The sequence below is a fragment of the Corvus kubaryi genome, unplaced genomic scaffold (assembly GCF_017639235.1).
Source record: "Corvus kubaryi isolate FWS band 111438036 unplaced genomic scaffold, C.kubaryi_AGA036_p1.0 66, whole genome shotgun sequence".
NCBI classification, from domain to species: domain Eukaryota; kingdom Metazoa; phylum Chordata; class Aves; order Passeriformes; family Corvidae; genus Corvus; species Corvus kubaryi.
The window spans coordinates 13,950,627-13,978,587 of record NW_024582054.1 but is presented as its reverse complement, the minus strand read 5'-3'; the positions used below and the strand labels follow the sequence as shown (position 1 = coordinate 13,978,587).

General features: G+C 45.4%; 1 protein-coding gene across 1 annotated transcript; it reads left to right on the top strand.

The window, feature by feature from the left end:
* The first annotated feature begins 68 nt into the window (after window positions 1-68).
* On the top strand, window positions 69-27,266 carry NEK9 (NIMA related kinase 9). The gene is given in 24 exon segments (XM_042047778.1): window positions 69-351; window positions 744-773; window positions 1,526-1,703; window positions 4,750-4,805; window positions 5,632-5,702; window positions 9,502-9,607; window positions 12,527-12,658; window positions 13,634-13,744; window positions 14,308-14,372; window positions 15,322-15,372; window positions 16,097-16,163; window positions 16,165-16,290; window positions 17,502-17,646; window positions 18,656-18,856; window positions 19,274-19,320; window positions 20,144-20,299; window positions 20,687-20,795; window positions 21,335-21,496; window positions 21,872-22,042; window positions 22,258-22,317; window positions 22,891-23,081; window positions 23,312-23,476; window positions 24,146-24,358; window positions 24,758-27,266. Coding segments are annotated over 24 exon segments (2,925 nt in total). The 5' UTR covers window positions 69-162; the 3' UTR covers window positions 24,881-27,266.
* Window positions 27,267-27,961: the final 695 nt, after the last annotated feature.

Sequence of the window (27,961 nt, the reverse complement as noted above, 5' to 3'; positions counted from 1 at the left end):
CCCGGCGGCGGGCGGGGCGGGGGCCGGGCCCGGCGGGGCGGGAGCGCGGAGGTCGCGGCGGCGGCAGCGGCGGGAAGCGGTTCCGGGTCGCCGTCGGGAGCCGACATGGAGCCCGCGGGGCCGCGCTGAGGGAGCGCCGGGCCGAGCGGGGCCGCCATCGCCATGTCGCTGGGCGAGTACGAGCGGCACTGCGACTCCATCAGCTCCGACTTCGGCAACGAGTCCTCGGGCAGGGGCGGCTCCCGCGGCGGCGGCGGCGTGCCCGGCGAGCAGGAGGAGCTGCACTACATCCCCATCCGCACCCTGGGCCGCGGCGCCTTCGGCGAGGCCACCCTGTACCGCCGCACCGAGGTAGGTAGGCGGCCCCGGCGGCGGGAGAGGGGCCCCGCTCCGCCGCCCCCGCCAAGGGGCCCCGGGGCCGCTCTGATGTGGGCGGGGGCCGCCGCCAGGGGCCGGTGCTTGAAGGCGCCGGTGCCTGAGGAGCCGCAGCGGGGTTCGGCCCCTGGGGTGACCGACAGCCCCCGGAGTGACACTGACAGCCCCCAGGATGACATCCCCCGGAACCCTCTGAGAACAGCTCGGACACGAAGTGACAACTTCAGCTCTCAGTGTCCAGGGGTGCAGGGTCTCGGTTTTGGCACGTTTGGGTACTGCCAATCTCTGGGTCCCCTGAAGTTTCGCAGGGAGATGTGGAGATTCTTCTGACGCTAGTAGACTACTCATTTTTCTATGTTTTGTTCCAGTCACAGAGGACATGGGGTCATCTCATACAGGTAACTCGCTCATGTACTCAGCATTTCAATGTAATCAGGGGAGACTGGATGAAAAGCCACTCCTCTTGTTGCTCCCAACTCGTTTAATACCATCCAGTTCAATTGTAGTTGTGGTTTTTAGCGGCTGTCAAGGAAAAATAATTGATTTGTTTCCAAAGGGAAGTTCTTCAGTTTTTTTTCTGGCCATCTTGAGGTGTTATGGCTTGGGCAATAAGTGAACACTGTTCGCTTGAGAGGTCACTCATAGCATGGCTGACAATGTGTGTGGGCCTAATAAGGGCAAACTAAATTAATTCTTATTTCCTTATTGGTTTGCTTTGCTTTTTGTTTTTTTTTTTTTTTTTCTCTATGCTTTTTCCTTTGAATATTTGTAACAGCTTATGGTCTTGTACACTATCCTACAGTTACAGGATTAAAAATACAATGTTGTCCCTTTATTGAACGGGAGTATGTTTAGTCTTTATTGAAATAAAACAGACCCTGTGTTTTTCCCTTGGTTTGGTGTTTTGGTTTTGTGTTTTTTTTTCCCAAAGTGAGTATTGGCCAGCTAGAAAGATGGCTTCAGGCCGTTGCTATTTTTAATGACAAACAACAAACCTCAAAACGTAAGTTGTTAAGAATATTTGTCTGAAATCTGTAAGAGACAGGAAAGTCTTTTGCTTTTCTTGATATTTTAATTTCCTGCTGTAAAGGCACAGACTGTTTTCTTCATAACAGTGTGTTTTTAATTGAAAGATGTTTTTGTGTTTCAGGATGACTCACTTGTAGTGTGGAAAGAGGTGGACCTGACCCGGCTGTCAGAAAAGGAGCGTCGTGATGCTTTGAACGAAATTGTTATCCTGGCCCTGTTGCAGCATGAGAACATCATCGCATACTACAATCACTTCATGGATAACACCACGCTCCTGATTGAGCTGGAGTACTGTAATGGTGAGATCCCTACTCCTGTTTATAAAGAGGCAGCTGCCATGTGTCCAGGTCACCCTCCTGTAGAACCTGCAGCAAGTATTTCTGGGGTGTCATCTGGAGAGCAGAAGAGTAGAGGTGAATCCTGCTGCGTAGCTCCTGAAGAAGGGACTGAGAACCCTTTTGATTTGTGTCTCAGGTGCTAAAAAAGGAAGCCCAGTAGGGCTAGGTTCACTTCTGCTAGTGGAGGTAGTCTATGCAGTAGACGATTTCTTGAGTTTTCTGAATGGCTTGTGCACTGGAAGGAGTGGGTTTTTGGTGATAAATGCTTCTAGTGCACCTTGCTGTATTCTTTTAGGAGGGCAGTGGAAAAAGACCATGAGTACAGAGCTGGGCTGTTTTTTCAGTACCGTCACTTAAATAGTTTCATAATTTGGCAGTTATAAATCAAAGCTTAAAAATCTCCTGGTACACTGCAGTTATGACTTTTTCCTGCCTTCTGCTTTCAGCTTCTACATTTACTATTAAAAAAACACAAACAACAAACCTGGTCCTTCTGGTGGTGGAGAAAATTTTGAAATTCTGTCCAAGAGTAGCTTAGATGGTGGTGTTTGGAGCTTGCAGGGGAAACAGTCGTAGCTCAGATGGAGCAATAGAAGGATTTGGTATGAGCTTCTGACTAGCAGCTGCTCTTAGACAGCAGGAAGAGGAGCCCATATACAGCTTACACTGCTGGAACAGGATACGTGCCTAGAACGTCAGTGTGGTTCCTGTTTGGGTGAGTGGGACAGCTCCCCAGGCTAAGTATCTGGTGTTTGTATAGGGCTTGCATTAAGCCTTGGCTCATTGGTAGAAACATTTTTTGCTGGAAAAGGCTATCATCATGTTGTGATCACCTTATACAACAGATTGCTTCCACTGGAACAGGTTGGAGAGCATAACAGAGTTATGCAAAGTCTTTTTGAAGGGTGTCAGACACCCTGGTTGACAGCTTGACCAAAGCCGTTTTTTCTTCTCTGCTTTTTGTTGTTATGGAGGGTGGAGTCCAGTGCGAGCATAGGGGAATGTTAGCTCTTTGAGGCACCTTTTATTTTAGGGGTTCTCTCTGTGTGTGAGTTACTTACTTGCCCTGGAAAGACTGCATGCTTGAGGCCATTATAAATTTGTTGGAGAGCATAGAGAAAAGCTGCATAGTATTGATGTCTGTGCACATTTGTAAATGCCTCTGTTGGCTTTGGGATAATAACCAAGAGATGAGTGTATAGCTGGTGTTGCCTGAATGTGTCTGAATGGTACAGAACAAGGGACATGAGAAAGAGGAAATCTTGTTTGGACTTCCATGTAGTGGTTTTGCCAATGCATTAATAGTTGTTTCTTTGGCTTTTTTTTTTCAGTGTACAAACCCAAGATAATTTGTGAGTAATTTTTAAAGTAAGACTGGACTAGTCACTGTCAGACATTGCTCAGAATCCAAAGGTTTTACTGTTTAATTGGCTTGTCTCTTCTGAAGATCCAGAAAAGAATTTCAAGTTTCAGTAAATGTTGCCCCTATTTTACAGAAGAGGAAGCCAAGTTATTGATTTTAGTTCTGTGTGTATATCATGGTACTGTAAGACTTGGATTTGCCATGGGATAACATCAGTGAATACAAATGAAATATATTTGGGAAGAAATATCCTATAAAATACTGTAATTGAAAAGAGAATAATCTATGTCAGAAGGTTAGATGTGATTAGATAAAACAAATACTAAATTAGTTTTGTTTTCACATGTGTGCATAGACACATGTTATATGTATTGGTTATATGAGTCAAGACCTAACTTGTCTTCTTGTGTAGGATTTTGGTAACTTAGTACCTATCATTTTGGCTGCTCTTTGGTTCAAAAAAGCTGCAAAAAAGATGGGAAAAAAAGAGAGACGAAGAACACAATTGACTAAAAGCCTGCAAAGTTTGAATGGTTAGAGCAGACATTTATAAGAAGAGGCAGAAGTAAATACTTTGATTAAATTGTGAATGTGAAGAGTGATTTGTAGCTAATTTGTAAATGTGAATGTAAGGCAGAAAAAAAAATGTTGGGAAGTTACAGCAAGGCTGAATGAGAAGAAATTAAGAGAGGGGAATCTCAATTAGAAAAATCTTCCTAACATGGAAGTTTGAATTAAGTCCCTCAAGTAGACAGCGGAGTCATTGCAGCCTGTTTTGGACATTTATCACTTGACAGGCCCATGGAAGTCATACAGCCAAAAGCTGTCTTGCACCATGGGAATGGTCCTGGTGATCCATTACAATTAGGACATAATATATGATAATTGGGAATTGGAATGGCAACAGGAGGTGATCAGAGTTTTGGGATTTACTGTTTGGATACTGATCTGACAGGGAGTATATCTACCTGCAGCCCTCAGCATCATTTCTTTTAGCTCTCCTTGATTTTCAGTCTGCTGTCTCGAAGTCATGGGGCACCCTGAAGATTCTGCTGATTTCAGGCTTCTGTTAGTGGTACTGCTGTTGTCAGTGCTTTGTGAATTCTGCACCAATGTTTTTGGTAGGGCAGATAAAGGAGAGGCCAGTCAGAGCTGGGCAGTAAGTAGCAAAAGATAGTAAATTGTGCTTTCAGGGACTACTCTGACCTTAAAATTGTTTTCTTTCTCTTTTTTAATGTGTTATTTATATATATATATATATATATAATGCTGAACAGGACAATCTCACGTGATTTGGTGTAAGTTAATGCATGTTTACATGCCCCAAGAAACACTTTAAAAAAGTAAGTAAAAAAGTAGAGACTGCTGGCAGAGCTTACTGATTTGCTTCGCAGAGAGTATTAAAGGGTGCTGTTAAAGATTCATCTCTGCTTAGCCTTGATTACACCACTGAAGTTCTTAGATGGAAGAAGAACTTAGTTTTGTGGATGCATGACCAGTTTAAGTGAAGAATGCTGAGAGAGAGCTGTAGTGATTGATCAGATCTCTTAGGGGATTTGAGTATTCCCAGCAGCACTTGAGCAGAGTAACTGTTGCCATTAACTAAGATGAACCTCTGTTTTTCTCACTCACTTATAATTACAGGAGGGAACCTCTACGATAAGATTCTGCGACAGAAAGACAAATTATTTGAAGAAGAGGTAATTTGGACTGGTTTGAGGGAGCAGTGGGGCTGGCTTAATGTTCTGGGGATCTGTAGGGTTATTTGAGTATTTCTTCAAATTTTTTTTCATTGTGATGGTGGGGAATTTCTGTGTTTATCTGGGGGCTGGCATCCTCCTGGTTCAATATTGTAAGCATTTATGGACTATCCAAAACTTATTTTAACTGTCTATAAGCAGTACATAGTTCCAAGGGAGGAATAATGAAAGAGAGCTGGCTTTCTTCACCTTACCATCTTGGCAAACATTTAACTTTTAAACCTCTTTCGGCACTCTACTTCTCTCCCTTCTTAATCATTTTGTAGGGGGTTTTTTGAGTAATTTCCTTGAATCTGTCTTGCTATTCTCTTTTTCTGTCTTTATTTTATTTAAACTTACTTTCTGCTGTCTGCTTTCACTGCATGCTGAGCTGATTAATGATTACACTTACTTGTCTTATATAGTGACTTCTAAGACTTTCTGGCTTATGGAGAGTATTTAATGGCCACAATTCATATTTTGGAGAGCACAACTGTAGATGTTTCCCAAGTGGTCATTAGTTGTCATTCTTAAGTCTTTTCACTTAAATCTGTGGCACTTGTCAGGACAGACACTGCAAATGGCAGTAGAACAATTTACCTATTGGAATATCTTTTTTAGAGATTTCCAAACCAGGAAATTCTAAAATTTTCATACTCCTGAAAGAGCATCTAAATGGTATGGCCGGGCCCTCTTGCTGTGCCTCAGTGTGACAGGGACAGGTAGGGTTTTGTGTTTTTTTATTTTTTTCGAGCCTCACGTAATGCTTATATTCCTACCTATGCAGATGGTGGTTTGGTATCTCTTTCAAATTGCATCAGCAGTGAGCTGCATTCATCGAGCAGGAATTCTTCACAGGTAAGTGTGGCATGCAGCAAAGCTGAGGTAACCAGTGCAGTTCATGGGGTGAGTGAAGAACTCCTTTGTTTCTTTGTTTAAAGCAAGCGCCAACCTTCTCTCCAAAGTGTAATAGGATCTCCTAGATGTTAAGTATCCTTTTTTTATTGGGCTAGAAACCATCTTGTGATAAATGTGCAGGAAATCTTGTATTTGAAAATGGAACTGCAGCTGTGTGAACAAAGAGTTTATCCACATAGGAAGGCAGTAAATTTGCCCTTTATTGCTATAGCACATAAATGATGTTTGTTAAAGTGGGTAGGAAGAGCAGTTACCACAGGCCAAAGGTACTTCCGACCTGTTCCACAATTAATAGCTGCAATCCAGTGTGTACATCATTCTGTAATTCCTGGAGGCTGGTAGTGATGAAGACTTTGCATTTGTCCATTGCTGCAATATAACCCATGTGAAGATTTGTCCTGCATTTGTCTGAATCTTATTTCTTTGGCCTGTTGCTTAAGGACCTAGTACAGTCTGTTAACTTGTGGTAATTTTGACAGTTATTCTGAGATTTTAATGTGTAGCTATTTACCTTTTTGTGTTGCCGTTTTCTGTTTGGGAGCAGTAAATTTCATGTCTTACGTGTGTTTCAAGGAGGCTGTGATGTTCTGGGGAGTATTGCACGTGTAGACAGCCACTTCCAGCACAGTTGGATCGTGTGCTGCACTAACTTATGTGCATAGCTGGGTGAGGATATTTTCTGTAGGGTAGCGTCCTGGCTGCTGCCATTCTGAATCTTTAGTAATTGGCAAGCCTTGCTAATGAGGGGTTGGTAGCCTACACTCAGCAAAGTAGTGCCTAAGTTTTTGGCCTAAAGCAGATGTCATGTCTGTCCTGCTTTGCAGTGATTTCCCACTTATCACTTCTGGACATGTGTGGCCCCAAATCCTTCCACAATAACGAATGGAACAATTATTTAAATGTTTGCAGTGATTTCCTTCTGCTGCAGACATTGTCAGGGTGACCCAGAACTTTGCGATGCCCCAAGTGGATGAGTGCAAAGTGCTGCTTTACTTGATGTTTTCCTGATCTACACTGGGAAGTTGTTGATGGTACGTTAGGAAAAGAGGGTGTTAAGGGTGCTATGAAGTGTTGGCCATGAAAAACATATAATGCTGCAGGGGCTTCCTCTCTGTTTCCAGCCTCTTGTGTTGATCTGTGAAACTACATACAGATTACTCTGTCTGGGAGAGAGTGTTTTCAGTGAGTTTTGGAGTTGGGGGTATTTGTGGCCATCAGCCTTTTGATCTCTTGGGCACAGTATGTCATAGAATCATGGTATCATTAAGGTTGGAAAAGACCTCCAAGATCTGAAGAGTCCAACTGAGCACCACCATGTCCACTAAACCATAGCAGTAAGTGCCATGTCTACTTGTTTCTTCAATGCTTCCAGGGATGGTGGCTCTACCACTTCCCTGGACAGCCCGTTCCAATGCTTAACAACCCTTTCAGTGAAGAAATTCTTCTGATGTCCAACCTGAACCTCCCTTGGTATATCCTGAGGCCATTTCCTCTTGTGACAACTGTCACCTTGGAAAGGAGACTGACCCCCATCTTGCTGCAATCTCCTTTCAGGCAGTGGTAGAGAGTGATAAGGTCTCAGTGGAGCCTCCTTTTCTCCAGGCTAAACAACCACAGCTCCCTCAGCTGCTTCTCATCAGACTTGTGCTCCAGACCTTTCACCAGCTCTGTTCAGAGAATCAGCCGTTCTGCAGCACCTCAATGTCTTTCTTGCAGTGAGGGGCCCAGAACTGAACTTGAAGTGTGGCCTTGCCGGTACTGAGTATAGGGGAACAATACCTGCCCTGGTCCTGCTGGACACGCTTTTTCTGATACAAGCCAGGGTGCCATTGGCCGTCTTGACCACTTGGGCACACCCTGGCTCATGTTCAGCTGCTGTCAAGTGGCACCCCCAGGTCCTTTTCTGCTGGGCAGCTTTCCAGCCATTCTGCCCCCAGCCTGTAGCACTGCCTGGGGTTGTTGTGGCCCAAGTGCGGGACTTGATATTTCACCTTACTGAACCTCTACAGTTGGCCTCAGCCTATCGATCTAGGCTGTCTAGATCCCAGTGTAGAGCCTCTCCTAGCCTTCAGCCCATCAACGCTCCTGCCCAGCTTGGTGTTGTCTGCAAACTGACTGAGGGTGCACCCAATCCCCTCGTCCAAAACATCAATAAAGATAGTAAACAGGACTGGCCCCAACACTGAGCCCTGGGGAACCCCACTGGTGATTGACTGCCAACTGGATGTGGCACCCATCACCACTATGCTCTGTACCTGGCCACCCAGGCAGTTTTTAACCCAGCAAAGAGTGCACTTATACAAGCCATGGGCGGCCAGCTTCTCCAGCAGCCTGCTCCTGCATCTCTAACATTTCCTTCTTAAAGTATGTCCAGCCTTCCTAGACCTCTGTGTTTTTAAGAGCCATTTCCCAAGGGACTGTCTGAACCAGTGTCCCAAAAAGACCAAAGTTTGCCCGCCAGAACTCCAAGGTGGAGGTTTTGTTGGCCCCCTTCCTGACTTCACCAAGAATTGAAAACTCTGTCATTTCATGGTTGCTACCTAAGACAGCCTCCAACCACCACATCTCCCACCAGCCCCTGTCTGTTCAGAAACAGCAGGCACTGCCCCGGTAGCCTTGCTAACCAGCTGTGTCATGAAGTTATCTTCCACACACTCCAGGAACCTCCTAGACAGCCTCCTCTCTGCTGTGTTGAGTTTCCAGCAGACATGCAGCAGGTTAAAGTCTCCCACAAAAACTAGCGATCATGAAACTTCAGCCAGCTGCTTATGGAATTTCATCTAGCTCTTCATCCTGGTTGGGTGGTCCTCCCCCTGATTCTCCCCCATAGGTGGTGAACCATATCGTCACTGACCTTGGCCTCTGTGCAGTCAAAACGCTCCCTAAGGTACAGAGCCACCCCCCACTGCCTCTCCTTGCTCACCTGTGCCTTATGAAGAGCTGCATTGGAGCACTCCAATAGTGCAAGTCCCCCCACCACATTTCCATGATGGCAGCCGTGTCACAGCTTTCCTGCTGCACAGTGGCTTCCAGCTCCTCCTGTTTGTTACCTGCATTGTGTGCATTGGTGCAGATGCACTTCAGCTGGGCTATTGATTTCACCCCCAACACTGGCATGCAGCCCACAGCCTCGTCTCTAGTGAGCCTGGTCTTATCTCCTTCCCCCTTCCAACCTAGACTTAAAGCCTTCTCAATCAGCCCAGCCAACTCATGGACTAGAATCCTATGCTGTGTTATAAAGAGTACTTCTTGAGGGGTAAGGACATTATGCTTAAGTTCTAGAGTGACATCTGTTTCACACCCTCTGTGTATGTGTTTATATTTGCAGACGTACATATTCATACTTACACTTACGTTTTTAGCGAGCTCAGGGACTCCTGGCTTGGGTCTATTTATAAAACTAGCAAAAATAAGATCTGCTCAATGACCTTCATATGAGAAGAAACTGAGAGGGGGGGAAAGAACTATCTTTGATCTGCGGCCTTTACATGGGTGTCTGGAGCCTGAGCTTTTGAAACTGTGTTGTGTTTGTGTGGGGAATGTGATAAAACATGGATAACTGCAGTTGCCCCCAGTACTTGGGGCAAAATTGCCTTTGGAGAGCTCTGTGTATGTGCATGTTACAGAGTGCTGGCAGAGTAGCAAGTAGCTCATTTTGGGGGGAAGGTGTAGTAATGCATGGAAAACTGTGAAATCTGAAAGTGTATTTGAGTGTTTGAATTTCTTTTTCTTGTTTCAGAGATATAAAGACATTAAATATCTTTCTAACGAAGGCAAACCTGATTAAACTGGGAGACTATGGATTGGCAAAGAAGCTGAACTCTGAGTACTCTATGGCTGAGACTGTGAGTATCTGCCATCTTTGTGTGCAAACCGAGTTGTGTTTTTCTTTCATCTCTGCATGTCTTGCAGAAGACCAGGGACGCTGTACATTCTTGCTGCTTGTTTTCTGTTACTTTCCTTTCCCTCACCCCTCCATTTCCCTCAGTGTTATGGTATCATAGCATTAAAGTTGGAAAAGACCTCTAAGGTCATTGAGTCCAACTGTTAACCCAGCACTGCTGAGTTCACCACTAAACCATGTCCCCAAGTGCTGCATCCACGTGTTTTTTTGAACACTTCCAGGGATGGTGACTCAGCTACTTCTTCGAGCATCTTGTTCCAGTGCCTGACCCTTTCACTGAAGAAATTTTTCCTAGTGTTTTATGTAAACCTCCTCTGGTGCAACTTGGGGCCATTTCTTCTTGTCATGTCACTTACTACTTGGAGAGCAACACCCACCTCGCTACAACTTTACTTCCTAACTTTATCTCACTAACTCTGGCATATTTGCTGATGTGTTGCAGCCTGCAGTTATATTTGCTCCCAGGTTACCTCTTGGAGGTCTGTCTCTCTGGAAAGCAGCAGTAGACTAAAGATAGGTGCCACTGTGGGAAGAGAATTGTACTAGAGCTAGCGTAGCCATGCTAGAGAGCGCTGCTCTTCTTTCCCTTAGACATGGAACTGAATCTGTGAATGCGAAGGCAGTGCTAGCTGAAGGACAGAGACAGCATTATAGTCACATCAGAACAGCGCTCTCCCTCTGGGCTAGTTAAGTCCAGCTTAACATATTAAATTAATTTTGTCATGCTGCTGTGCTAACAGGTAAATTTTACCTCAGGCGGATCTGAGATAGCTTGGATGTGCATGCCTGACATTGCGCTGTGCCATAGGCATGTCTCATATCTCTTTAATATCCAGGCTCTGTGAAGAAGCAAGAAAGGCACTTGTGCTTCTTATGGGAACCAGGTGTATGGTTTATTGGTAATGTTCCTAAAGGGGGGCAAAGCTTTATAGGAGAGATTAATTCTACCAGAAGGCTGTCAAGCTTGGCCTCATTCTAGACCCTGCCAGAAAGCATTTTCACAGCCAGTTTTGACACAGGGTAAGCTGTATTGCAGGCACCTAAAAGGTTCAGCTTGGATTTCTCAGCTCCATTAATTTCTCTGGTGAGTGTTAGGCTTGGAAAGGGAGACACTGTCTGGGCTTCCTATCTGCTGAAGGCCTTTATTATAGTTCGGTGCACAAGCCAGCTCGCACTTCCCCTTACCAGGCTGTATTATTCGATTAGATGCCAGGTGTTGGTGTTCTGTTAGGATGTGTAGTTAAATATTTGCCACTCCCCTTCCAGAACATGAGCACTATTGTGCAGTTCCTCTGTAAGTGGGAACTCAAGGCTGCTGCATAAAGCCATCACTAGGCTGGGCTGCAGCAGAACCACTTCTGTTTTGACACACTTTTCGTAGCCTTCTGGCTTTCAGAGGCAGTTTGCTCTGTGCTATGAATTTCCAGGTTTGTTTTTGCCTGTGTTGTCTGTATTCATCTATACCTACTATACCTGCAAGTATTGTTTTTTCCTTTTTCACATACAAAAAATTTTGAACTACACACCTTCCACCATATTTTGGGGGTTTTTTTGCTGGCTATGCTCTGGTCTAGTTGCTCAGTTTGTAACCTAATGACCAGTGGCAGACTGGAAGTCATTTTTTTGGGAAATGAGTGCAAAACATGTTATTGTCAGGATTTGTAATTGTAGCAGTCAAATTGTGATTTTGTAGAATGTTCACATCTTGCTTACTAAACACTGATTTCTTAATTTATCATTCTTTCTCCCATTTACCCAAGAAGATACGGAAAATAATCTGTATCTTACAGAAAGCTTACATTATCCTTTGCTTAAAAAAGGTTTAGGTGCAGTGTCCTAGTGCTCCATGTGATACTCCAGTTCTTAGGGCTTCTAAACCTTCCCAGGGCCAGGACTCTGTCACGCTCTGTAACAGAAAATGGGAGGGAGATGGCAGATTCTGAATGCACCCATTTGATATACAGTGTACTAGCAGAGTCTGATGAGGGGCAGGCTTTGTAGTCCTTGGAGTTTTGCTGAGAGAGTTGAAAAGAGGTCATCTATAAATATTTCTCCTTTTTCTAAATTCTGTCTCATTTTATTTTGCTGTCTAGTTTCTTTCTAAGGAGTGAGCTCCATTCATCTGGAAGCTCCATTCTTAAATCTTTTATCATGTTTGTTCTGCATCTCCTTGTTGTGACTTTTGAGTTAAGCCACTATTTCTGCAGTACCCGGGAGATCTTCTGTATTTACATGCACGGTTTTGGATTTTTTGTGTGGCGGGGATATTTGTTCTACACAAAACAATCGTTCAGGAAAGTCCACTTCTGAAGGGAAAGCCTGTTGGGTGGGACTCAAGCCAGCTTTCTACATACTGACCCAAAAGGAGCCCTTCTTTTTGTTTGAGACAGAGCAGCCTTTGTCCTGGCAGTATCTTGTGATCAGAGTGGCTCCATAGCTAAGGTCTGGCACCTGTATTTGGAAGCTTTGCTAGATCCCTTTTTCTTCAGCCTCGTGGGATGATTTCCATGTCAGTACATAAGGCCCTGATTACCTCTAAATGATGTGTATTTAAGAGAGGGGAAAGTCACTGCTGTGTTTTTGTGACTACTGCTCTATTGAGAAGTATGTACTACATCAGGTACATGAGAAGAGAGGTGTCTAGGATCTTTTAGGAAGCTCAGGGAAAGACAGGTTTGTGGATGAGAGGGGAAGAAGTGTGCTTATTGTTCCCATCCCTCCAGCACATTAGTGAGGTATATCACTTCAGTGCTGTGTCAGAGCAGTGTCTAGCTCTGTTCTGTATGAACGTAATGGGTACAGAGCTCCTGAATTGAAGGCTGCTGGATCATTTCTGATTTTTAAATGTTATTTTTCCTAGCTGGTGGGAACTCCATATTACATGTCCCCAGAACTCTGCCAGGGTGTGAAATACAACTTCAAATCAGATATTTGGGCTGTGGGCTGTGTCATCTTTGAACTGCTTACTCTGAAGAGGACCTTTGATGCTACTGTAAGTCTGCAAACCATTATGGACTGAATAACCTTATTTTTTTATTGTCCTAAGACTCAGACTTGGCTCATAGATTTCTTCAGCTGTGTTTTTCTTTCAATGTTGTTTAAATCTGCCAGTTAAAAAAACAGTGGCCTGAGAGTGACAGCTATAGTCAGAGAAGATGCATGATTTCCCTTACCCTTCAAGCAGATTTCCCTTCTGCCTTCATGCAGCAGCCTGTCTGGCTTCTGCCAAACCCACCCTTGTCTTCAGCCCAGGTTTACTAGTTGCAGAATAATAACTGTGCTAATTTGTATCATGATTGTGAATGAAGTATCCTTTTGACTACAAGGAGGAGGTTTGTGACCGTGTAGTCTTTTTGCTCTTTTAGCATTACTAGCTGGGAATTTTCTGTGTAGCAGTTTGTAGCAAAAAGTTCCAGCCTTCAGATTTCATAGGACCTAATCCTTTCCCTCTTTCTCAAAGCTTGGTTGCAAGAGAAGTCTGGTCAAGCTGGCGTAGGGAGGGTGAAAGGAGCATTGCTGGCTGACACATGTGATTTGCCAGCTTGTGCCATGTCATGGGAAAAGCTGCTAGTTGCCATAGGCAAGATTTTGTAACCCTGAAAGACATGATGTGAAAATACCAGCCTTGCTTGACTTTCTCTTGTGGTGGCTCTTGAGGACCTAGCAACTTTGCTGCTGTGCTGTGTTTAGTGGCAATATGCAGCATAGGAGATTTCATGCAGAGAGAAGCCTGTTTTCCCTGCACTGTTAGAGAATTTGGTGAAAAGCTGGATGTTGCCACTAAGTCCTAGCTACCAGAGGTACGGTTTCTGCAGGAATTGTTATTAGGTTTCTGGAGAGCCTGCTAGGCAGGGAAGAAGAGAGATGTGTCCTGATCAGAGATGGAGGAAGAAAATAATGGTGGCCTATAGCTTCTCTCCCCATGGGACACATTGTTCTGGTTCCATTATGTCTGGTTTCTGCCTAGAATCCCCTGAACCTTTGTGTGAAGATTGTACAGGGAAATCGTGCCATGGAGGTTGATTCCACTGTCTACTCCTGGGAGCTGATCCAGATGGTAAACTCCTGCCTTGATCAGGTGGGTGAGATACTTTCTAATTTTCAGATACCCTTTCCCAGCTGTCTCAGCCATGGAACTCAGGGGTGAAGGGGAATGACATGCCTGTTTCAGTATGTGAGCTGTTGATGCAGGGTAATTTTTGTGAGGCCTGAGACATCTCTAAGGATGGGCTTTCTCCAGTCCTCTGAAAGCTTTGTCTCAGTCCTGCAGGCTCTGGAGGTGTGCTGGGTTTACTCTGTTCACAAGTATTTAATGGGCTGGCAGAAGCAATTATTTTTTAATGCAGTGCTGTGGAGGTAGGAGCATCACGTCAGTGCAGTCTCTTAAGGCTCTGGCTTTCTGTAGGGAATTGATTTCTTGAAAGCAAATATAGTATTAATACCTTTGGAGCATGCAAGTCCCTCCTGCACATCTGTAGTATTTATCCCTATTCATTCTAAATATTTGAATTAATTCCTTTCCCTTCTGAAGGGAGTCAGGGAAAGAGGTCCATGCAGGCTTTAATGAGGTCTTCTACCCCAAGATTTTGTTGTAGATGATGAGTATTTCGCAGAGAATTACTTGTTGCTTCCTTCTTTCAGGACCCAGAAAAGAGACCCACTGCAGATGAATTGCTTGAACATCCCCTTCTCAGCAAACGCAGGAGGTAATCAGATGGTCTTGCTCGAAACCTGGATGGCTGACAGGGAAAACAGGAGGGTTTGTGCAGGCTGGTGGTGTTTATGCTTTTATAGCAATGTCCTTAAGTGAATTTAGTCTGATGTGAGGCAGTTATTTAAGTACTTCATTCTCTTTAGGGCAAAAGTGCATTTTTGCAGTCTTGTCTTCTATCTGATGTTCTGTTGGTGCATGGGAAAGGTTTCTGCATCCTTAGAAGCTGTTGTATTGAGAACCTTGAGGTATTCCATTCTGAGACTGAGGAATGCTGCTTTCTACTCTTCAAATTTCTGAGAATGAAGAGTCACAGAGATCCTCTTGTAGTCATTGGAAAAAGCCATTTTGAATCTATATATTCAAAATATATGGATCATTCAGTATAGAGACCCTCACTTTTTCCTTTTGTTGCCTTCCTCTTTGGGAGAGACTTGCATTGAAAGTGGTCCATTTTTAGCTTAGTTTGACCATCAGCCTGCACGCACTATCTTGTCATGAAAGGTGGATGATAATTCTGGGCTGTTTCTATCCCATGTTGGTTTCTTTGGGAACAGCAGACTTAGTCCTTTATACCAATACTCTTTTGCATGATGATCAGCAGAGTTTGAGTTTTGTCTTGCTGTATGCATTGGTAAAAGCCCAAATCCTGATAATATTTAGCCATTTAAGGTTATTCTTGTGCAATATGGGTATTGGTTGGCCACATTTTTATACCTACGTAGTTTGTTGTCCTCAGCTCTCCTGGAAGTTTGTTAGCTGTGTGGTACATTACTTCTGACCTATTTACTTTGTATTGCTGTGAGCTGGTAAACAGCTGCCACATTTCCTTCAAGAGGCAGCAGCATTTTATTGGAAAGGAAAACACTCTGTGTGTGCTGCTTGTCAGTATATTGCATAGAGCAATGTTGCTGTTTCCTAAAATGCTTTTTCTCCCTTGGCAGGGAGATGGAAGAGAAAGTCACGCTGCTTAATGGGCCAAATAAGCGACCAAGGTAATTATTTAGACATGTTTGAAAGGAAGCATGGAGAGAACAGCTCCCCACAGAGGAACTGGGACTGTCAGCCTCTGACAACTTTAATGGAATAGTGTAGTTTAGAAGTTCCCTGAATGCTAGAAATTTGACACAGTTGTTGCATGCTTGTCCTGTGTTTTACTCTGCCTTTTATATCCTACTTATTTGTATGGCTGGAGCTGTACCTCAGCAGGTCCCATCCAGCTCTAATCTGTCCTACTGAGGATGTAGTCTTCACAGCCTACATATCTGAATTGTAAAGTAGATCTCTCCTTTCACACAGATTCCCTTCAGCAGGAGGAATATGACTGTCTGAATGATGAATATTACATTAATATAAATATCTTCTATAAAACTTGGTATAGCAGAGGTTCACCACAGTTCCCAGCAAACCTGTAAGCAGGGTTGCTCTGTGAAGCAGATAGCTTCTGTGAGATGCATAGCTGGTTGTCTGGTATTTATCAGATAGAGTTTGACCAATTTTTCCTCATAAACTTGGAAGTACTAACACTATCTGAGCACCTTATGTGAAGTTGTCCCTGTTCATGGGTTGTTCAGAGTTTGCTGGAAGAACAGTTTTTGAAAACAAAACCCATGAATGGTTGTGAAGAGGAAACTGCTAGACAACAGCAGGAAAATGGATGATGACAGGGAATGCGAACTCAAAAGCATGTGTATTTTGTTTGGGGGGGGTCTTGTGCAGGTCAAGTACCATGAACGAGGCTCCCATTGCAGTGGTGACTTCACGCACTAGTGAGGTGTATGTTTGGGGGGGGTGGTAAGTCCACCCCCCAGAAGCTGGATGCCATCAAAAGTGGCTGCAGCGCGCGCCAGGTGTGTGCTGGTAACACTCACTTTGCTGTGGTGACAGTGGAGAAGGAGCTCTACACCTGGGTGGTAAGTGAGACAAACTGCAGGAGGCGAGTAAGAGTGGGAAAGGAGGCTTCACATCTACTGCTGACCATTCACGAGCCTGTTTGACTCAGATGGGCAGGAAGCTTGGAAAGGGAGAAATCTGACTGCAGTGGACACTGAGGCTATCTGATTTGGGGCTGACCCAAGTCTCCCAAGGCAAGTGTGTTTCTGGGAGACATTTTCCATTGTGACAGGAAGTATCTTGGAGACTTGCTGTGCCCTTGAGGTTTGTAGATGGTGGTCTTGTAGGCCCAAACACTGAGTCAAACATCTCTCCATTCCCTTCCTGACTACTAGACAGGCAGTGGAGACTTACTGATTCTCTGGCCTTTGTATTTTTGAGGAGGGTTTTTCAAGATCAGAATGGGTGGGATGAGTGACCTTTTTGCAGTACAGTTGTCATCTGCAAGGCAAGTTGTGTCTGAAGGCACAGGCATCTTATGCTAAACAACTCTGCTTTTTATGATGAGTGGAAATTCTGGAATAGTTTAAAGTGAATAAAAAATGTCGGCATATAATGCATTTTAAACAATTGAATCCAGTCTTCTCAGGTTTAGATGGTCAGTGGCATGGAGATGTTCTCCATTTCCAGGCTTCCATGGATTTTTGTATTGATTATACAGACTCTGTTAAGATAGATTAGAAGATAAGTCAGTGAGAAAAGAAAGAGATCCAAATAGGAGAACAACTTGGACTAATTTGCTGGATATTCCTGCAAGAACAGCCACTGAAAACTTTCAGCTGGCAATTAATAGTTTCAGTTTCAACGCTACTTGTTTTGTTTTTCCTGTATAATTGCTATGTCAGGCCACTTCAGTGACGTTTGTTTCAGGTTATGCATTTCTTTGCAGCTGTTAGGATTTACAAAAGTAGCTCAAAAATCTTAAGGATGAATTTCAGTCCTGCAGTAGGGAGCAGGTTCTGTAGCCTGGCAGAAAGGAGCAGGGGTTCCTCACCAGCTGGTGTCCTGAGACTGGATGGCTCCTTGTTAGTGCATCACTGCCAGAAAGCCTGTGCTGCCACTGAGAACATTGCCTGCTGTGTGCACAGAGATAGCAGTCTCTTCCCCAGAGTAGACAGAACATTTCCTCTTGCTCCTTGCAGTCTTCTGTTGTTTGTTTGTGGTGCTGTTAACTATTGACACCATCTCTGGGATTGTGGAAATGTAACCTCACTAGGTGTTTGTCTTGCAGAATATGCAGGGGGGCACCAAGTTACATGGGCAGCTGGGACATGGAGACAGAGCTTCCTACCGGCAGCCAAAGCATGTTGAGAAGCTTCAGGGAAAAGCCATTCGTCAGGTGTCCTGTGGAGATGATTTCACAGTGTGCATCACGGGTGAGAGCTGGAAGTCCTTTGGCTCAGACTATTATGGATGCGTAGGCATTGACAAGTCCCTTCACTTTGCTGAGCTGTTGGAGGTGTTTGCCTTCACCATCAGATTAGCAAAGCAGCTTTGTGCACAAAGGAGAAAGCCCCATATGCTACTCATCCCTCAGTTTTGAGGATAGTATCAACATTATTACATTTGGGATAGATTATGTCTCAACATTTGAAATATATCAACATTATTACACAGAGGAAGATACTGACTCCCAAGAAGGATGGGGTTTTGCTAAGGATGTGCTTCTTTTTGGTGATAAAGCTGGGTGTTGACCACAAATCCACGTGTCTGTGCAGAATCTCTGCTTTTACCAGTGCATGTGTTGCCTCCAAACATGCTCGTACTAAAGATAAAGACAGTGAAGCCTGAAGTCAAGAATGTAGATGTGTTTGAAACTCTCTTTGGACTGCGTGGGGAAAGAATCACCCAGTGATGAAAAAGAATGTGTATCTAAGATTTGCTGTTTAATTCAGAATGCTTGACACCTGGTAGCTGCCTCTAGTTCTAACCCTGTTCATGCTTTTTAAAAGATGTGTTAGGTGTGGTGTTGTCTATTGCAGAAGAATTTGACTCTCGCTTTACCCATGCAAATGATTCTCAACAAGGTAGTTTCAAGCTTATTTTGCCAGTGCTGAAAAGGCAGAGATTTGACAGAGATAAGCTCAGGTGGTCATTTTGAGGAAGGAGTGACTTAGGGAGCCACAGAATCAATATGTGGGTTACTGTTAAAGAAAGTGGCAGGTTCAACCAAAGATTTTTTGGCACTGAAGTAGCTGCAGGTTGTCATGTAAGATCATCCATCTTAACATGAACAAGAAAGGACTCCATAGTCTCCTGATGACATTCTTCTGCACTAAAGAGGGTGACTGCAGAAAAGAAGTTGCTCTGACCATGTCCTAAGAAGTTAATATGCAGCCTAACACAAGCTCTGTGTGCTGACCAAGCTTCCTTTATGTCCTTTAGATGAGGGCCAGGTGTATGCCTTTGGCTCTGACTATTATGGATGCATTGGTGTTGACAAGGCTTATGGCTCTGAAGTGCTTGAGCCCCTGCAGCTGGATTTCTTTCTTACCAATGCTGTGGAGCAGGTCTCATGTGGAGATAACCACGTGGCAGTGCTGACAAGGAACAGAGAAGTCTACACGTGGGGCTGTGGAGAGTACGGTAGGTAGAGTCTCCCTGATCCCTAAGGGCACTGGGGCATGCCTGCCAGAAAGTGGCTTGGTGCAGGTGTGTAATGCAGGGCCTGAGTGAGGGCTGCCTGGTACATACCCTGGGGGCAAAAACCATTGTTTCTTTGGGACTTTATTTACTTGTAAAATTGGGAACTGGAGACTGAAGCCTTAGGACTTTACTCTGGAAGGCTCTAGGCTGCCACTTGGCTTCCCTGTGGGTAGGGCAGTGGTTCTGTGAATGGGGTTGGATTCCCTTGAGGATTGGCAGGCGATGATGGATGTAGGGGAGCAGGGAGATTCTAGTTCTGTAGGGAGATTCTTTTGGGACTATGGAGAGACAATACCAGCTCCTAGATATGGGCACCTGGTGAGGCCATTTTTAACTGCAGTATTTTCACGGATGCAGGACGCTTGGGCTTGGATTCAGAAGAAGATCACTACACCCCTCAGAAGGTAGGGCTATGACTACTCAAAATCCACAAGGGCATAAATCCAAATGAGTTGCTGTTTGGAAATACTATCTCTCTGAGGCTCAGGTGGTTTTTTTGAGACATCATCCAGTTTGCAAGGGTTTTAATTTTGCTTTCTCACTTCATTTTGCTTCATTTCTCTGCTAGAGTTCATGGCAGAGTCATACCACTCACGAACCGAACAGCATCATAGCTTAGAGCTTCATTGCTCTGATTTCCATGATGGAACTGGAAATGCTACCTTAATGTTGTAGAAATCATAGTGAGAACTACCAAATGGCTTACCTTGGGTCTGTAGAGGAAACTCACAGCAGTGCAATTGCTGCGAGTCTTTGAATGTAATATAATGAGTTAAAGATTAAGTTGAAAGTAAAACCCTCTTGAAATACAGTGCTGGGGTAACTGAAAATAGAAACAAATAAGGATGTGCCTGGAAGCCAAATATCCGTGATCACACAGATCACACAGTATCACACCCACACAGCACAACCACAAACCCAGCCCTGCTCACCCAACTGGGTTTGGTGTTTGTAGGCCCCATCTGGCCAGGTTGACCATGCATCATGTTTCAGGTTCCTGTGCTGGTCACTGGTGTCTGCCTTGAATTTCTGCACTGTGACCGGAGTTTCCATATGCTACAGGCTTTATGGTATTCTTACACCTTCATTCAAAATAACTGTGTTGGCTTTTGATAGTGTCCAGACTAGCTGTGCTACTGCTCTACCCCCATATGTTTTCCATGTGCCAGCTTCTGTGTAATAGGTGTTGGGATTTTTATTTTCTTAGGATGTGTTTCTTCCACCTAGGTGGATGTTCCGAAGACCTTAAACATTGTGTCTGTTCACTGTGGCTGTGATGGAACTTTCCTGCTCACCCAGACAGGCAAAGTCTTGGCATGTGGACTCAACGAGTTCAACAAGCTGGGCCTGAATCAGTGCACATCAGGGATAATCAATCATGATGTAAGTGCATTTGGATCCCTTGCATCAGCTCCCAGCAATCAGTAGCATATGGGGAAGTGGAAGTCCTGTGACAAAGTGTTCATTAGCTTTGTGCCAATGCTTTAGTTCAGTCAAGACAATGGATACTGGGATTGTGGGAAGAGGCAATTTGTTCCTCTTCCTCAGTTTTCTGTCTGCCCTGTGGGCATATGTGAGATCTGAGGTAAAACACAGTGAACTGCTCTGTGGTGACTTATCCAATGATAGGGATTCTGGCAGTTCATTACCATGCTTGTGTTAGGACTGTCTAGGTTTAATGTCATGGTCAGACCTGGACCTGCTTGAGTAGGCTTTAGCTGATGAATGTGTGGTTTTTTTCACTCTGTGCTTACCCACGTCTTTTGTCAGACATACTGTGAGGTGCCATACGCCACTTCCCTTACTTTGGCCAAGCAGCTGTCCTTCTACAAGATCCGTACCATTTCTCCAGGGAAGACACACACAGCTTCTATTGATGGTGAGAGCCTTGTGCATTAAGAACTGAATGTTGGTTGCTGAATTACATTACATCAACTTTGCCCTTTCAGCCTGGCCCTTGACACTGGGGGTTTTGCTCTCGGTAGCAAGGTTCATGGCTGCTCCAGGAACTCAGGATTCCTGTTTCTCAGCAGTCTTTGTTTCCTGGCCAGCTGAAGCAGCAATGTCAGCCTTCCTGTTTTATTAAAGAGGAGAAAAAAGTTTTGGGAAGTATCATGCTCTGGGCTAGCAGAGGAATAATTTATGATCAACTTAGGCTTTGCTCAAGCGACATCAGTCAGAGAGCTGTGAGGAGTCCCAGCCCCCAGCATCAGAAAAGGGAAGTAGTGGGAGAAGGAACTGGGGAGGTGTTTCCAGGCTAAACCCCATTCCTTTTGGCTGGTACTGTTCCCTTCCAGCCTGGCTGGCTGCTCAGCAAAGCCCTTCCTGTTCATGGGCTGTTGCTGCTTGTGCTCTGTATGCATGGCTGCTTCCAGAGCTGGGCCCTTGCTGTGACTGTCTCCTCCTTCCTCCTGTCAGAGCGAGGCCGCCTGCTGACCTTCGGCTCCAACAAGTGCGGACAGCTTGGTGTTGGGGACTATAAGAAGCACCTGGGAATAAACCTGCTGGGAGGCCCCTTGGGGGGTAAGCAGGTGATCAGGGTTTCATGTGGAGATGAATTCACCATAGCTGCTACTGACGGTGAGTGGGTCTTTGCCAAGTTGCGGTGGGTTATTTTAAACTTAATCTGCAGAGTGGTTAACTGGCTCTCACTGATCATTTCCTTTACCAGCCCCACAGCACATTGCCAAAATAAAGAAATCCTCCTAGACTGGGGCTGTCTTGCCCTGGTAATGGCCCCAGTGCAGCCCCAAGTATTTGCTGTCCCTAAGGCTGTAGAGTACTGACTTGGTGGCTGTTGTTAGGTTTGTTATTGGTTTGTTCTCCCACTGTCAAAACTGAGCTGGTGGATTAGATACTTTGGGATAGCAGTTACAGCAGAAAGACTGATCCTTACAGTAATTACAGGCCGAGAAGGAGGGAAGAAATTGAGCCGCTGAATTTCTCTTTCCTCAGACAACCACATCTTTGCTTGGGGTAATGGCGGGAATGGGCGTCTGGCAATGACATCAACTGAGAGAGCTCATGGCTCAGATATTTGTACCTCGTGGCCTCGGCCAATATTTGGATCATTGCATCATGTTCCAGACCTGTCATGCCGTGGCTGGCACACCATCATCATTGTTGGTAAGTGTAAATTTAGGATGAAGTTTTGGGATCTTGTGTATGATGATATATTCCTTGCCAGGACTGAGAGTATAAATCCTGCTTGGGAACAGGCCAAATTTCTGGGAGGAATGTGGCAAGCTGCTCTGAGCCATAGGCCTGCAACACTGGCTTTGTAGGAGTTGTCTTGCTTTCTGTGTGGCACTCAACCTGAAAGCATGCTTCTCTCCTTGCAGAAAAGGTGTTGAACTCTAAAACAATACGATCCAACAGCAGTGGTCTATCCATTGGTACTGGTAAGTAACCTGCCCTGGGGAGCTCTGTTTTAAGTCCATCCAGTGGTTAGTTTGAGTGGATGAAGTTTGGTCTTGCAGCATGCTTTCTCTGTGTTTGAAAGGCCTCACAGAAGAGCTCAAAGGGAAGAAATCTAGTTGGTGCCATGCATGGGAAGGGACAGCCCAAAGCTGAGAAAGCAACAACTGAAACAGAGGAGAAACAACATGGGTGCAGAGAGGCCTTTGTGGTTGAGGAACTTCAATTTGACAAGGAAAAGCTGAGAGGAATTCACTGAAGGGAACTGATGTGGGAAGGGGCTCTATGGGGGTAGTTGCTGGAGAGATGGAGTCCAATTTCTTGGACCTGTGAGAGGGCTGGGGCCAAGAAACTGCAGAAGACTGCTGCACACTAGCCCTCGTGGAGAGGTCTGCAGGGAGTGTTAGGAGCTAAAGTGCTGAGGGAGATAATGCTAGCATGTGCTCTCACCATGACCATACAGCACAAATTTATGCATCTTCTCTGTTCCATCTGGGGTTTGGCAACAGGAATAGCAGAGGTGGGAAAAGTATAAGGTTTTCACTTCTGTTTGCTAGTGGCTCAGAGCTGCACAACTGGAGGAGGAGAGGAAGAGGATAATGAACAGGAAGCAGAAACCCCCAATCCCAGTGGAGGCTTTCGGGGAACCATGGAAGCAGATCGTGAGCTGGGGGGCTGGATCAGCACTACGGAAGCTAAGGGAGGCAACAGTGCTGACAGCAGCTCCTGCCCTGGCTGGCTGCGGAAGGTAACGCGGTTTCTCAGAAATGCCTTAAAATGGAGATCGAGGCTGGGAAAATTGGGTGGCCCTTTCCACCTTTGAGGGATGCTCTGATAGGTTCTTAGAGCCGTGTTGTACGGAGCCCTTAAGGCCTCACTGCCTGTTTAACCACAAGAGGGTGTTGGTGCATCGACTGAGAAGATGAAATGAGCTGCAGGAAGTTGGCAGTCCTGACAGTGCTGCTTTTGTGTATCCAGGAGCTGGAGAATGCTGAGTTCATCCCCATGCCTGACAGCCCCTTTCCACTGAGCATGGCTTCTTCAGAGCCTGAGAAGGAGACTCTTCCTTACCAGAAACTTCAGGGACTCAAAGTGGCCTCTGAGGAACCTGTTGGATTAAACAAGCCCAAAACGGAGCCCTGGGTAAAGTTATCCAAGTGAATGCATGGCTAAAAGCTCTTGGGGACCATAAATGGCAATGTTTGAATTGTGGGAGAGCTGAGAAGAGACTGTTGGATTGGCCTAATTCATCTGGATGAGGAAAAGAGGGCTGGTGATAATCAGAGATGATGCTGCAAAGAGAAAAATTCCCAAGGATCTAGAACACAGAGCTGATTCGTGGTCAGATTTAAAGTAATGAGATCAGTTCTGTGGAAAAATGTGCTTAATGCAATTGGAAAAAAGAAGCCAAGGGCTCAGAAGCCTAGCAGAAAATAGAAATTTAGAAAGCAGAATTTTCTGTGAGATAGGAAGAAGAATTGATACAGAAAATTGCTGAAAAATTACAACCTGTGGGACTACCTAGCTCCAGGAGTTTTCTGTCCCAAGAGGAGACACAGATCCTACGCTTAGGGAAATGGGGGTAAACTAGATGGATTTTGGTGATAGGAGGATGGGAACAAGCTTCCCAGGAAAAGGAGGAAGCTAGCAGCTTTGTAAGACAGAAGGAGAAGTAGCTTGTTGACCCTGGCTGCTAGAAGTTTGGCAAGCGGGGAAACAAGATAACATGCTGAGCATGTTTTTTTCTTGTGGCATATACAACTCCTGGCCTTGCACTCAAACCTGGCCTGACTTCTTTCCATATCTCTGCAGCCTACTTGCCTGAGTCCAACCTTGCCGTGTGGTGAAGGGAAGGATGCATCTCCTGGGACAGGCTGCGTGTGCAGTGCTCTGCAAGTGGAGGTGACACACCTCCGAGGCCTGGTTTTACAGTGTCTGGATGATCAGAAGAAACTGCAGCAGGAAACCATTCGTCTGAGTGCCCAGCTCCAGCGGTTCTGCAGGAGGATGGAGGAAATGCAGCAGGTGAGAATCTGTCACCTGAGTGCACATCATGCTCAGGGCTCACCATGCTTCTGCAGATTGTGGAGGCTGTGCAGAAGGAAGCAGCTCTTAACAGCCATCTCCATCAGAGCAGAATTTGGTGGGACTAAGAATGGTGCCTGTTTCTTGTATAAGCTGCTGATGCAGGCTCTAATAGTAGCAAATTAGGAATGAAGCCAAGAAGAGTTTCTTCTGAGGATAGCCCACTCTTTGCGGGACCTGGGATTTCCCTTTATTTCTCCTGATGAGAAGGGATGGGCAGTCAGATGTTGCGAAGGGCCACAAATGGCTGTGGAGAATACAAACTGGGCACTGTGCAGCTTCTAGCTTTTTTGCAGCTAGTCCTGGCGCTGTTTGGGTAACTGCTGTGTGTTTTGACAGGTGAAGGTTCATTCCAAAGGAACACAGACTACCAAAGAGGAGATGGAAGTGGATCCGAAACCTGATGTGGATTCAGATTCCTGGTGTCTCCTCGGAACGGACTCGTGCCGCTCCAACCTCTAGTCTCCTGAGCCCACTGGGATCCATCTAACTTCACAGCACACTAACCGAATGCAGAGAGCGGCTTTTCTGGCGTCAGGTCACTCGCAGACAAGGAGCGAGGCCGGAGGCTCCAGAGCAGCACCCATGTACGTTTGATATGAACTAGGAGTGAGTTTGAGAGGGGGAGGGCCCTTGAGCTCTAGGCCAGCTCAGTGATTGAAGCAGCAGCAGCTCCTCTTTTTACCTTATCTGTCAGTTCTGCACGTGAGGCAGAATGGCCCCATTATGGCGATGGCTCCAGTAGCAGCTTGTGGCCCTTTCATTGTTTCACTGTTTCCTGGGAGCTGCCTTTGGGACCCCAGTATTCATCACTGCATCTCTAGATGAGAGGAGGAAACATGTTTTGTACTGAAGCTGGCTGAACCCTAAGATTCGCCACCTTCACTTCAGAGGGGTGAAGGACTAGGATCCTCTCCTTACCACATGGTAAGGCCCCGCCGGTGAGGCTGCTTCCCTCTGCTCAGGGGCAGAGGGACCAGCGAGCGTATCATTCTGGAGGCAGTGGAGATGTTCCTCTTAGGGAGATAATGGCAGACAGCATGTCCCTGGCCTTGAGGCATAGCTTCTGGCCATATGGCTGTGTCCACTGGTCTGTAGAGACAGAGTTTGAAGGCTGTATTCTGGGTGCTGAGGGCTTTCCAACTTCCAGGCAATGCACCGAGATGAGTGAATCAGGTGTTTCCCATAGCAGTAGTGGGAACTGTCTGAGATGGGATCTGTAGTTCTCAGTTTCAGACCACCTGCTTCCCAACCAGATGCCAAGCATCTGGGCCTCAGACTAAGTTACCCATTTCTTGCTCCAGCTATTCAACTTTGTTTGGGTGCCAGAGTTTCTGGTTTCTTGGCATAAGCCTGTAGCTGCTCCCTGCTTGGCTTCTCTTCTGCTCAGTCCCTGTGCCTACGCTCTTGTGTGGGTGTGGGAAGAATCCGTGTTTTTCCACTCAGTGTTTTGATGAAGCTGGAATGCCATTTCCTACCCAGAATAGGTCACTACTGCTGTGGTCACAGGATGTAGCCTTCCCCAAAGACCATGAATGATCAAATCTCAGTCCGGAATTCACCTTCTTTCAAGAAGTGAGAAGCTTTCCCAAGAAAATTGGAGATGGGAAGAGGCACGGTCTGATGCTCAAGATTTCCTCATTTTCTGTTAGAGAATTAGGTTAATTTTATTCCCCTTAAATTTATTAGCAAACTGACTGTGAAGTAAAGCTTATGGGATTGGTAGAATCCCTGGGAGCAGCTAGCTTCCCCTGCCATACATGGCGCCTCTAAGGAGTCCTGCGTTCCTCTCACCTTTGCTGTGAGAGTGGGGTTGTGATTTCATCAGGCTTAAATGATCCCCATCAATGGCATGTTACTAGAATTGCCTTAGGTCTACTGGAGGTGGATATCGTGTCACCTCTGACAGATCTCTTTTGAGATTGTTCCGGGGCATCCAGCATTCCCCATTTGTCTCTAGAGGTGGATGCCAAACCATTTGCTTGTAACGTAATGCTCCTAAAATACTTCTTTAGTGCCCATTGCTAGTATCTGGGAGCTGAATCAAGTGCCATCTTCCCAATGCAGTGTCCAGGGCAAGGATCGTTCCAGTGTGCCTGTCCATTGGTACCAAAAGCAGGGCAGGAGAGCCCTCCTGGGAGGGGGTGAGCCTCAGGTGCCCTGGTACAGCCAGGCTTGTTTGCCCTTGTGACTCTGCTCTCCTTTCCCCCGTGTATGTTGGAGCCAGTTCTCAGTTCAGGGTCCCGGCTTGAGGGTCGTTGGTCACATTGCAAACAGTGCCTTCGAGGAGTGAAAAGTTGAGCCTGAGCCATGTCCAATAAGCAAGCACCAAGCTGATGAGAGTCGCTCTTCTGCAGTGCACTGCTATCCTCATTTCTCAATGCTCTGCAGTTGGGAAGCTAGGTGCACAGACTGGATTCCCCTTGGATCTAGTGGAGGATTAGGGTTCCTGACAGAAGATGCCCTGTGCTCCACAATCTCATATGTGCCTTAGAGGATTCACGCTATCCAGGTTGTGCCTGTTACAGACCACAGATTTCACACCAGCCAGCTATGCAACAAAAAAAGCAGTTTAAAGGTAGCACCTTTGTCTTGGGCTGAAAATGGAAAGGCAGGTGGGCAGAAGTGCCTTCGAGCAGTTTCAAGCCCTTTTTACTTCTCCCCTTCTTGCAGTGCTAGCTCTATATGTGTTGGTCTCCTGCTAGTATTGCTACTGAGTTGTTGTAGTGGAACACAACTTACGCCTGCTCTGACACTCTAGCTGAAAACTAGTTTGTCGTCATCTTTCTTTGAAAGGTTAAAGGGTGGAGTGGTTTGGAATTTCTGTTTAAATAAATGTTTAAACTCATATTTCTGTGTTTGGAGTTTTTTTCTTGTCTTTTTTTTTTCCGAGAGGGGAAAGGGAAATATGTATACAATTATCTGGTTTTGTGGCATTCTGGTTTTGATTATTTTCTTTTGCTTATAGAAAGAGGGTGAAAGGGCTTTTAGGTTCTTTCCTGTGGTAAAAAAAAAAGTCAGTTTCTGTGTCCCTTCATTTAAAAAAGCCAACAACAATCAAACAAAAAACCAATTCTTTTCTCATACTGCTACATCTCCTCCTAGTGACGTCAGGAGCTTTTGTGTGTGTGTGTGTTTATTTCCACAGTTTGAGTGCCAAGTGGGGAAATGAGTAACAGGAAGAAAGGCTTAAAGGGAAGAAGTACCTGCTTCTCTCAGAAGAGCTTCACTGATCATTAAGGCCTACAGAAGGGAGAACCTGCCTGACACCTGCTCAGCCAACTGCTCCTGCACTATGCTTAAAGCCTGTCACTTTTATCAGGAGTTGTATTAAATTGTGACTTATCTTGAAAGGCGGAGCAGAGTTAAATACTTAAAATTCACTAGAGGTGTGGATGCTGAAAATGCAGCATGTCTCTGAGTGGGGGATTGTACTGCAGGAGTAAAAGAGGAAGCTGAGCTGGCGTGAATGACATGGCTTGAGTAGAGTCAGGGTGACTAAGCATGATAGCAAAGCAGCACCCTAAATCTCTGTGCTGAGCC